The 12,898-nt window shown below is 47.1% G+C and overlaps 1 protein-coding gene across 1 annotated transcript in view; it reads left to right on the top strand.

Annotated features, from left to right (window-relative positions):
• The first annotated feature begins 2,107 nt into the window (after positions 1 to 2,107).
• The window catches only part of ADAMTS5 (ADAM metallopeptidase with thrombospondin type 1 motif 5), a 77,300-nt gene continuing 66,509 nt past the window's right edge, over positions 2,108 to 12,898 (top strand). Inside the window, exon 1 of the mRNA XM_083171859.1 lies at positions 2,108 to 3,612. Coding sequence (XP_083027985.1) covers positions 2,590 to 3,612 — 1,023 coding nt within the window. The 5' untranslated portion in view covers positions 2,108 to 2,589. The remainder of the gene's footprint in view (positions 3,613 to 12,898) is intronic.

The raw sequence follows: 12,898 nt of genomic DNA, 5'->3' as shown, positions 1-12,898 counted from the left end.
TTCACAGTTATACGCGTCCCCTCGCGGACTTCACAGGTGTCCGTGGCGACGCGGACACCTGTGAAGCCCGCGAAGGGACGCGTTTACCTGTGAAGGTATCCGCGTCCCCTCGCGGGGCTCGCTGCGCTCGCCACGCTTCGGGCTCGGTGGCTCGCTGCGCTCGCCACACTATTCTATTCTCAACTCCACGCCGACGTGGATAGTAGGGCATGAAAAGGTCGGAGGACGCGTACCGCCGCCCCTCGCGGGCTCGCTACGCTCGCCACGCTTCGGGTTGGCGTGGATCGTGGGGTGGCGTACAAAAATTGGGGGGACATTTAAGGGTTAATTGGGGCTATTTGGGCTCTGTAGCCCATTTTACATTGATTCCTATGGTAAAATCGCGGGCATTGAGGCATTTTTAAGTAAAATCGCGGTCAATCAGGCTTTTTAACATTGTTCCCTATGGGAAAATCGCGGTCATCGCGGGTACCCGATTTTGATGTACCCGCGATTTACCCGCGATGCCCGCGATGACCGCGATTTTTTACCCCCGACGCCCGCGATTCTGATCGCGGACGCCGTTCTAGGTAAAGAGTACCGAAACTTCATTCAATTTATCACAGCCCCTTTCTGCTTATCCCTTCCTGTGTGAGACCTACCTTAAGGTTATACAGTATAATCAGCTCTTCAAGATGAAAGACAGATGAAGGCTTAATAAGACAAATGGTTGGCTTGTGTTTATTCAGCTGCAATAAAAAGCATTACAGGATGCCCCTGGCACAGCTCGCCAAGTCACTGAGACCCTTTTAAATAAACATTTCCCATCAATAATAACAATTAAGTGACACACTATCTATCACCTGACAGCTTGTATTGCAATAGGCGGGCACAGAAGCCAGGTACAGCCAGCCAAAGTATACAGCACCCTGCGCAAGCAATGAGCCACTCTGCAGGCGAGTCAATGGGAAATTCCTGATGTGTTTCACAAAACTTACTGGTGCTGTGTGATGTCCAGTGTCTGTCCTGGCAGAATAAATCATAGCCACAATGTTATTAGTACTGATTGTCTTACACATAACCAACATGGCATAATATGACCAGACAGACAGACGGATAGACGGATAGACGGATAGACAGATAGACAGATGGACAGATGGACAGATAGATAGAGAGAGATAGAGAGAGATAGAGAGAGAGAGAGAGAGAGAGAGAGAGAAGGAGAGAGATACTGTAGATAAATAGATAGATAGATAGATAGATAGATAGATAGATAGATAGATAGATAGATAGATAGATAGATGATAGATAGATAGATAGATAGATAGATAGATAGATAGATAGATAGATAGATTAGACAGACAGACAGATACTGTAGATAAATAGATGGATAGATAGATGGATAGATAGATAGATAGATAGATAGATAGATAGATAGATAGATAGATGATAAAGAGATAGCTACCATAGGTAGACAGACAGACAGACAGACAGACAGACAGACAGACAGACAGATAGATAGATAGATAGATAGATAGATAGATAGATAGATAGACACACGGATAGATAGATAGATAGATAGATAGATAGATAGATAGATAGATAGATAGATAGATAGATAGATGATAAAGAGATAGCTACCATAGACAGACAGACAGACAGACAGATAGATAGATAGACACACGGATAGATAGATAGATAGATAGATAGATAGATAGATAGATAGATAGATAGATAGATAGATAGATAGATAGATAGATAGATAGACAGACAGACAGACAGACAGACAGACAGAGATAGATAGATAGACAGACAGACAGACAGAGAGAGAGAGAGAGAGAGAGAGAGAGAGAGAGAGAGAGAGAGAGAGATAGAGATTTTTTTAAGAAAAGTTCTTGTACCCATCATTATCCCTGTTTCCAGGACAAGACATTAAAAATCTATAAACCGTTTTGTGGGATGTGTAGTCAGCTGTTAGGACAGTTGTGAAATAGCACAGCGGACCTGACACACACGCACACACACATACAGTGAGAGACACACACACACACACACACACACACACACACACACACACACTCAGTAACACTTTCCCTGCGTGTGACTACTGGAGGGGAGTGGTGCTGTGGAAGCTCTCCCTGTAAGAGGCAGCCTGCAGTGACGACTCGCACTTATAAAGCATTCCAGTATAAATGCATTGTTCCACCTCCTCATCCTCACATCTCTCTCCTCTCCCTCCTCTGTGCGTTCGCGTCCACCCCAGGCTGGGGAGCCCAGCGCAGCCGGTGGATGACTCCAGCACCCAGACGCAGCCCCCTGGATGACTCCTGCGCTCCGGCGCATCCTCTTCTGCTCCATCCCCATAGCACTGCAGCCTCTGACTGAGCGCAAGGAGTTAACGCGTCCTGCAATACAGATAATAACAGCTGGGTGATCCCAGAGCCTTTGCATCCAGCCTATATTGCTGATCGGATCCCTGGACGGACTGAGCCACCTACTGCACTGCAAGCTGCTGTTGTAAAGAAAAGTTTCCACCGGTTTGGTGACAGGTTATTCCCAGCTGATCCATCCCAGACCAGTTCCTCTCTGTCTCCAGTTACCAGGGGAACCATGGTGCTGGTCCTGCTGGTGCTGCTGGCTGCTGAGTTGCACTTTGCTGCTGCTGTTACTAACAGGACTGCAGACTCCAAGCCTGGAGAGCCACCTGCTCCTTCCAAGCATCACCCTTCATCCCAGCACCAGAGGAGGAGTGGGATAGTGCAGAACATTGACCAGATCTATGCTGGAGGGGGCAAAGTGGGCTACATCCTCTATGCAGATGGCAAGAAGTTTATTTTGGACTTGGAAAGGGACGACCTCCTGCTCTCCCCCCACTTCAGTACCAAGTACCTGGGACGCATGCATCCTCAGCACCGTTTCCATAAGCACTGCTTCTACAGGGGGACTGTGGACTCCAGCCCCCAGTCCCTGGCGGTGTTCAACCTGTGTGGGGGTCTGGATGGATACTTTGCAGTCAAGCATGCTCATTATACCATCAAGCCCCTGATTAAGGGCAAGGCTGGAGTTGGGCAGGTGTACAGTGATAGCTCAGAGAGGGTTCTACATGTCTTCATCAAGGATCGCTTTAGCTTTGAGACCGTGCAGAGCAGGTCCAGCTGCGAGACCCGTGGCTCTGCCAACCACGTTCACAAGCATGGTCAAGGTCTCAGGAGGCATCGCAGGAGCCATCACTGGGGCCACCACAACCAGACCCAACCTCATCTCAAGGAGGTTTTGTCCCAGGAGACCACACTGAAGAGGCGCCAGAGGAGGTCCATCTCCAAGTCCAGGCATGTGGAGCTGCTCCTGGTGGCCGATGAGTCCATGTCCAAGAAGTATGGGAAGGACCTCCACCACTATCTGTTGACCTTGGCTTCCATCGCTTCCAGGCTCTACAGTCATCCAAGCATTGAGAACCACATCCGCTTGGCAGTGGTGAAGGTGGTGATGGTGACAGACAAGGAGAAGGGGCCGGAGGTGAGCAAGAACGCGGCCACTTCGCTCAAGAACTTCTGCAAGTGGCAACATCAGCACAATCAGCTGGACGATGAGCATGACCAGCACTACGATGCGGCCATCCTCTTCACCAGAGAGGTAAGGCAAAGGGCCAGTGCAGAGGGGGTGGTGTGGTAGTATATTATCTGCAGAGTACATTGTGTGTGTGCGTGTGTGTATGTGTGTGTGTTTGTGTGTATATTTATATATAAATCTACAGTATCTATCCCTCTATACCTGCACATCCTAGCCAGAATATCTGTGTTGTCCTATATAAGTGAAGTTATCTTCTAAACTTGCCTCCACCAGTTGTGTAACTACAAATCCCAGCAAGCACTCATTGAAGATCAAAGGCATGGCACTATGGCACTTGTAGTTCTGCAGCAGTTAGGCCCACCTTTGTGCTCAGTGGTATTGGTTATTTAGGAATAGCCAAGCAATCCTTTACTTGGGCATGCTGAGCCTTCTGGTTCACCAGCAGCAGCAGCAGAGTCGCATATCGCCCAGCCTGTATTTCTCATGTTCGATTGCAATGACACAACTCCATTAAATCCTACTAGGAAAGTATTCTCCCAAGCCAATGACAGTGGGGGGTATCTTGTGTTTATGTGTGATCTAATAACTGAGCAAATTGGGGCAGGGTCACAGTGCAGTCTCCTCTGCCCCCCTTAAGTCTTCCAGCCTCTCACTTAGCAGGTGCTTTCAAGTTCTCAGTCCCCTTTCTGAATAAACACAGTGTACGCCTAATAACATATCGGAGTTTTCCTATATACAGTCATTCATTACCTCCTGAAAATACAATCAGAGAGGTACACCCTGCTATAAGACTGCTGAGATATTCTCTGACACCATGAGGAATTGGGATAAACAAGCACATTCCTTCCACGTTGAGTGCCTGCGGCTGCTGCTGCTGCTTGTGAGCATGTGAGGATTTCTGCAACCTAATCTTCATTATCCATCTATCGCTCAAAGAAATGAGTGTCAGTCTGCAGTTTGTTATTCTCTCATGAGTTACTCAACTCAAAATAGTCTAGGCTGGCGCAGCACATCTCAGACTGCTACAGCTCCTGCACATATATATATATATATATATATATATATATATATATATATATATATATATATATATATATATACACACACACACTTGTCATATACTGTATATTGGTTTAAAAAAAAGTTCAATGACGTAAGTCGTTTTGCCAAGCGTGTTTTCATCCAGATCCTGGAAACAGGAATACTTCGCCGATGACATCACTACACCTGAAAATGGAAAAGAAATGTTGGTCTAGCTAATGCAATATTTGATTCAAAATAATGTCACGGTTCCATTTAAAATAAATATATATATATATATTTATCCACAACATTGGTCATTGGTAGCGACGTTATAAAAGAATTCCAGTTTTCTGCTTATTTTTGGCAGAGGCGCTTTTTTCGCCTGGGGTCACACTGAGCATTTTATATCCAAGCTGCACAGGTTGGGGCGGAGGAGATTGCACATGTCAGTTGTGCAGCTGAAAGTTTAAACAAGGCCCTGGAGAATTTCTACAGCTGGCTGTCTTGTATCTTGGACGGCTGCTTTATATTTGAGAGGGAGCCCAGAGCCTTGAGGAAAGGCGTGGAGAACGCCGCTCCTGTGGTTCGTGGGTAAGACATGAATTAGAATTTTACCCGCAGAGGCTTTAGAGTTCAGAGAAGAAAATCTTATCATAGTCTGGAATGGGAACATGGATTTCTTTCCCTTAATGCAAATGCTAAGCTGTACACATTTCATACCAAGCACACTCAGAGGCTTTGTGATGATTCATATTTAACTCCTCGTGGGCACGCGGAATGTGTTATATCACCCATTTTCATACGAAGGGGTTATTTACCAAGGTGGGAGTTCTAATAAAGATGAGATGTTGTCCATAGCAACCAATCAAAATCTACAACTTATTTATTTAGTACCTTCTAGCAGATCATAGATAGTATCTGATTGGTTGCCCATAGCAACACCCTATATTGACAAGGTCGACACGAGAAGAGGTCTACATTGCAATGGTCTACACCTGAAAGGGTAAACATGAGGTTTTTTTGAGGATTTTATTACATTTTAAAAAATGTCATACTTCACTAATCCACGCGGAGTCCAGTTGGGAACAATAAAGTTTGCCAGGTGCCGTGGTTGAGGAGCAAGGCATCTTCCCGTTTTTTGTTTGTTTAATCTCAGGATTCGGGATTAAAAAACTGATTCCCAGGATTGGACTCCTGACACCGGGAACTGTTTAGAAGCAGCCGTTTGGTGGTGGAGTGGGCAGGCGGAGGCAATGGAGCAAGCAGACAAGTAGAGGCAGGGCTGCCATTAGGGGGGTGCTGTGGGTACAGCTGTTCCGGGCCTCTCAGCCTCCGCTGTGCTTCCTGCACTGTGTTCAGGGTTCTGAATGAAGCAGGCTTCTTCAACTCAGGACACCGGGGGCCAATAAAAATGCTGCATCGGCTTTTGAGCCAATTAGAGTGGCTGCCGGTACGTGAGTTCTGATTGGCTCACCAGCCGGTGCTGCATTTAAATTGTCTGCCAGTGTCCTGTGTTGAAGAAGCCTGCGCTCCGGGACCTGCTTCATTTAGCGCAAACAGGTCCCGCAGACAGCACAGCGGAAGAGGGGATGAGGGAGCAGGAGCCGGGCGGTAAGTGAAGTGAGGGGGGCGAAGGCAGGGGCGGAGGGCTTAGACTGGAAATCAGTCCCGGTCTCCAAAATTCCTAGTGGCAGCCCTGAGCGGAGGCAGTGGACAGGGCTGGCGGCGGAGGCAAAAGAAGTGGGCGGACGGACATGTGTGGAGAACATGAGGCAGAGAGAGGGTAAGCATGGGTCAGTGGCGCCAGCTGGTGCGTGGCTGCGCAGTGTGACCTCTAACATCCCACTGCGCAGCCACACAGCATGTTTTCCGGGCAGCGCCTGAGCTAAGCGCTGCTCCGTCTCAGCGCTGCCTGGCAAAAAGGTATGCAATGCATATTTCAATCCAGTGATTGGGGGCTCCAATCCTGAAATGAAAATCCCAGCCAAAATGGCCGAAATATCGCGATCTGCCGATCCCCAGCCCGGGATTTGCAACTATAATGGCAAATGCTGGGGGCTAGACACATGGATTTGGAGTCCATGTGATGAAATCTTCAAATTAACACAAAAAAACCCATAAAAACTCATGAGCTTTTTATGTGTGGACCATTGCAATGTTGACCGCTTGCTTGTGTTGACCCTTTTTTTTTTTGTGTGGACCTTGGTAATGTCCATTTGGCATTGACCTATTGACTGCCGACACTTTAAACCATAACCGATTTTGCAGCACTCTAAGAGGCCTTAGCATTCCCTAATCGAAAAAATGTGGCAAGGCATGATGGGATGTGTGGTTTCACAACAGCTGGAGGGCCATAGTTTGGACATGCCTGCTGTAGAGCTTCTGTACCATGTGCATGCTGCACCCGACGGCCGATGCGCACTCCCGCGGTTCGCTTTCAGCCCCCTCCATCATCTGTACATGCACAGACAATAGAGCAGATCATTTACGAGGGCAATACAGAATGCAGCATTGCCCCCACTCCCACCACCACCGTTCATCTCCCGCCAGCATTGGCAAATGTGCATGCAATGCTGGCGACCCACCAGGTCCCCGCGGCCGCCGATATTGGCAGCTGCCTGGATCACAGGGATGTGCACACTTTTAGACAGATATGTAGGTATCCAACATGAATTGTATCTTTCAAGCCTCATCCACTTCAGCAAATCATTAGATAGATACAAAAAGTTTTCCCACGATGACGTCAGCCGCCCACCCCTGGCACAGTTCGTCCAGCCCGCATGCCATTGGGAACCAACGTTTTCATGGGAACGGTCATAAAATGCTGGGCTTTCCCATGGCCCAGAGCCACCACCACCCATTCCGCCCCCGTCCCTCCCTTCCCACTGCGTGTGGCCCGGCAACTGTGTAAGTCATCTATGCAATTCGCAGTCGGGTTTGCACATGCCCAGAAATGCACAAACCCGACTATCGGGGCAGGGGCCGAATTCGGTTCACTACAAATCAATCAGAATCAGCCCCTTAATCCCAAGGTAGACTGGTCTCTGGTGGTCCAGACAAATCCATCCGATGGACAGAGCCTTGTCCTTGCCCTGCGACAACTCTGTGAGTTTCCAATGGATTCCACTCACCCCGCCCTCTCCGTTTCATGTTAGATGTTGCACGCCAGCCCGAAAGTTTAAAAATTCATTTCCACATCAGAGGTTTGGAAAAAATGTCCCTGGAATGCCTTGTGGAAACCACTCATCCAGATGGCATGGCATAGCTATCCAAATTACAAACGCGCCTCCTAGTAGGTGTTTTTCTGTCTTCTCCGCTTGTGCATTCTTTTTGCAATGTGTGCAAGCGGCTTCATCCCGTTAAGGTGACATTTTATGACCCAACTTAAATCACTGTTCTATTTATAAGTCACCGTGAGACTGCGGATGCCCTGTTCCCTTGGTGTTGTCATCTGATTAAGAAATCGTTTTACGTCTGCTGGGTCATATATTTAGAAGCGTGTTGACGCTTGACCCTTCGGACATCGCCTCTGTTCCTTCCTTGGCAAGTGGCTTCCTGCACATTGAAGCCTGCGAAAGTGTAATTGCTTCAAACAAACAAACAAACCATTTCAATTTAGCCCTGTAAAATATACATTGCCGTATTTGTTTTGATTATCTATATATACAATGGAGGGGTCCAATAAATGTATTAAACCAACTCGAAACAGATGTTGAAATGTTTTTGTCCAATTTTCCGTAACCCCATGAGGAAGTCAACTTCCTAAACAAGTGAAAGGCCGGAGCAATGAAGCAAGATGTTCGGAATTTGCAGCAATGATGTCTGCAGTATTGTAATATTGGAAACTTTTTTTTTTTTTGAATAATGTAACTTTATGCTAGCTTGCCTTGGTTGACCTTTGATGTACAATACTGTACAGATGGAGCCGGGCTCCCTCTTGCTGGCGAATCGCCGGACTGTCTCCGCTGGCGATCCACCAGCAGCCCGGCGTCCATCTGACTGAGATGCGCGTGCATCTCACGCGCGTCTCAGTTTCCGGGCGGCGGGGCGACGGGAACCCTGTCCGTCTCCGCTTCAGGGAGACGGACAGGGCTAGGGGAGGCAGTGGGGGGGTGCGGGGAGGCAGTGGGGACCCTGGGTGACCGCCGGCAAGCCAGCGGGGACCCGGGAGAATCGCCGTCGGAAGTGGACGCGCGCGCATCTCGTGTGCGCGCGTCCCCTTTCGCAGAGCATATGGCGGCTGGCGGAGGATGGCGGCTGGCGATTCTGCCGCCATCCCCTGCAAAGACAACGCCGGCTCCATCTGTATATACAAATATATAACTATGAATGGCAAAAAAAAAAAGAAAATAAATCTACACAGAGGTTGAGATCACGTATTCTTTAAAAAAAATGATCTCAGTAGAATTTTTTTATTTATTTCAATAAAAAACAGGAAAGCGCACAGCTGTCCAACTCTTACAAATGTGTTTTGCGTGCATAAAGTTGGTCGCTAGGCAACTAGACGCCAAACTACCATCCCCGTGTTTGGATGGGCTCTGATTTGAGCCTTGCTGAATTCAAACATCCAGATGTCGTTCCTAATGGCATGTTTACGCGCCACAGAGCGAATACGTGAGGTACATTTTCCATTCCTGTTTACCAGCTAGGGCAACAGTACTTTGAACTTAGTGTCTTGGTGCTAGAGGAATAATATTTGCATTTCATCTGTCAGAGAAATACATCTCGCAGGCAGTCGGGAACTGTGAAGGTATGCATTAGCAGAACACGTGAAAATGCAGAACCCTAGCGCAAATTGGACTGAACATGTGACATAAACATTGCCTGGAGTGGCTTTCTGCATCCTCCTGTATCAATGCCCAGAAGCTCATTAATCGGCTGTTATTCTAGTGCTTCAGATACCATATAAAGTCTTTTATGCATCCCTTATTATTATATAATGAGTATCAGGAAGACAGGAGCTGTGATCTGTATGAATCATGTATAAAAAAAGCATTACTAAGCAGTTTTCCAGCCTATAAAGTTCTTTTCAGTTCCAAAACTATGGCCCTTAATTCACAAAACGTTCTATGAGTGTGACTTGTCTTGCCTTTTAAAAATCATTCCCTGAATATGACTATTTGTGGCAATTTGGGCCTGATTCAGGGGTGTATGCAACGGAGCGATTAATTGCCACTGTGAGGATTGTTCTAGAAGTGATTGACAGCCAGGGACCATTTGTGGGAGGTAACGGCGGAGTAGTGACTCATACGCTGACGTGTTGTAGTCCTGAGTCAGCTAAAATCCCTGCCCTTGGTTATGACATGTTTCTGCTGTGCTCTCAATGTCATATGCAAGGGGCATTACAAATAAATACAGATAGTGGTAGATGCTCAATTAGTTCAGTAATATTACTCAGGTGCATGAGGGAGGGGTTAATACTGAGTAAGTAAACAAGACAATTCTATATTTCCATTTCCCTTTAATACAACGCAAAACTGCTCTGTGAAGTAAATTATATAGAACACTTAAAGCAGAGCTGATCCATGTAACATCCAAGGGCTACAGAAATAAACAATTCAGCAATAGAAAGCAGTGTTAAGAATCCCAAACAGGTTATGTATTAGTGTTGTCTATAATCATAGTCAGATGCATATTTGTACGCCCAGCTTCCCATGGGCGTTCCCATGGCCATCGTCATGCTAATGGGCCGATGACGCGGGGGGTGGGCAGCTGACATCGTCGGATGTCAGCTGCCCGCCCACTTTCCCCCGAGCGTCCACGCATACATAAGTTTCTTCAGAGTCACATTTATGTGCTTGCGCCTTTGCCATCATTCAACGGTCGCCGACCATCGAATGATGTGGGCGGATCCCACAAAGCTGCAAATGGATGTTACTGTGTAACATCCATTTGCAGTCCCTGCAAGCGAATCCCCTTGAAAATGGTGGGCCGGCGTACCACCATTCGCAAGGCGGGGTTTGGTGGACTCGCAAGGCTACGAATTCGCATCAACCAAAATAACCCCCAGAATGTATCAAATACATTCAATGAAATTATAGGTAGAAGCTGATTGGTTGCTTTTTTCCCTGGTCCACCTCGCCACGCCACTCTTTTGACGGTTTGATACATTCATTCATTGGTCACTATGATCTAATGATGGCAAACAGGTGACCTTAAAGGTGGTTGAATGCAATTCTCCGATCTAGAGTCATCTGCCATCTTCATAGTCCTGGTCCGAGTCAGTTCGCAGCCTGACTAATCTATCGTACAATGACATCAAGCAAGATCCCAGATCTCCCAGTGTGGACTGAATCTTCTTTGCTACCATAATGTGGGATAGAGCAACCTGTGAAACCAGTAGACACCCGTTGACCCTCTATGTTAGGGAAGACAAGACCGCCATGGTAAAATAACAGAGGTTAAGCACTTAGGCAAATTCAAGACAAAAACTATAGTGTTAAAGAAGTCACCGAAGGGCCAACGCAGAATGTGTTCTCATGAGGCATTTGCAGGAAATGTATCTGTTTTACTGTTCTGAAGTTGTAATAAAGATTTCTGAAGCGAGCAATAACAATATCAGACCCGGAGAAATCAATCCGTGTAACGTTATTGTTTAGTTGCCGAGGCCCATGATACACCAACGTGTTAGACGCTGTTCTGGAAATCAATTTCAATTACAGTTTTAGTTTTGAGCGAGGAGTCTTCAGGTTGATTGGCCGTGGTGTGAACTGCTGATTGTCTTGTTGGCTGTACTGATATAGAACTCCCATGTATTGCAAGGCAGATAACCGGAAAGACAATGTTGTGCTTGATCAATTACGGCGCACCAAATGCTTAGTCACTTACCGACTGCTGTCATTTTGAGTCGATTGAGTCGATTCATTTGTTAGCAGCCAGTGATATCACTGGGACACACGGGGCAAGTTATAGCTTTGAATGGACACCTTTGGCGATGGGTTTTCGAATGCTTTCCCACTGTGCAGCCTCTTGCGTAACGCATAGGGGCAATGCGGAGTTGGAGTCATTTAATTCACACTTCCACTTGGGGCTGAGGGGTACTGTAGATGTATGAAGCTGTCATAAGGGAGGAAGGAGCCAGAGGAGAAGTGGCCCATGGCAACCAATCAGTATAGTTTTAGATTATGCAAATTATAGATGCTACTTCAGGGCTGATTGGTTGCCATGGGCCACTTCTACTCTGATTCACTTCTCCCTTATCACCAGTGGTGGTTTTTACTTATGGAGTGCAGGGATGCAGCCCCCTCCCCCCCCCCACCCCCCCGGTAAATCTGCCAATGTGTGAAGCCAGATGCAGTCTGTGAGACTACACTGGCTTCACCGTGACTGGCAATGACTTCCTTTTGGAAGTCCGACCTGTCTGTCACCCAAGGCATTTCCATTGGGAGGTGTTCCCTATCTTCAGAAAGGCCCATCAGGCGGCGGCGACATCGGGGACCAGCAGTGGCAGTGGAGGGGGGCGGCATTGCGGCAGCCCCCCCACCTACACAGAGGTAAGAGCCACCTCTGCTTATCACTGCTTCATACATCTGCCCCTGAATGAGCTGTAACTGGGTTATAATAGGGCGTTCTTATGGAGGCCAGTGATGGTGTTTTGGTTAAGTTGCAGTTATAAAAAATTGGTGGTGCAAGTGCACAGCTATAAAATTATGGATATGGCATGATGATGACATTCACTAGTAGCGACAAGCTTCAGAAACTTTTGATTTAGTTTTAAGATATCTTCTGCATTAGTGATGATGGGCATTATTTACAATGATTATTAGTGATGAGCTTAATATATAGGCTTCAACATCATCTGGGGTTTTCTAATCCATTCATTCAATTGTTCATGGGTCTGGCACTGGTCTGCTGTTTACATTGACTGCTGGTTAGGTAGCAGTACTGCCAGTGCCCCTCCCCTGAGGACCTCAAAGGGGAGGAGCATTGTGAAACATAGAGGATCAGTATTGGTTATCTGATTTGTTATGGGGTCCTGCAGGTACTCTACAGTAGAATTTCAGCCGCTAGGTATACAGTATATAGCCCACTACTACTCCTTGTAGTATATGCCACCCAACATAAGTTTTCGTATGGAGTAAAGCTAGCCGATTTGGCCAATTTCCACCTGATTCCAACAGATCGGGCCGAGAAATCGGGTGAGAAGTGACCAAATCGCTGGTGTTTGACATCTGATCCTATCCGATGCGCCATCCTGTGATTGGACCTGCTTGCATGTCCGACCTCCGGCTCAAACAGCCTACCCCATCATTGATTAATAGGAACGCATGCAATACATTACATGCAAAAAGACCGCAGTGCAGTGGAGAGAGATACCATACTAACG

This window comes from Crinia signifera, chromosome 2 (assembly GCF_055691185.1).
Source record: "Crinia signifera chromosome 2, ASM5569118v1, whole genome shotgun sequence".
Taxonomy (NCBI): domain Eukaryota; kingdom Metazoa; phylum Chordata; class Amphibia; order Anura; family Myobatrachidae; genus Crinia; species Crinia signifera.
Note: the sequence above shows the minus strand (reverse complement) of the source record. Positions and strands in the feature narration are given on the sequence as shown.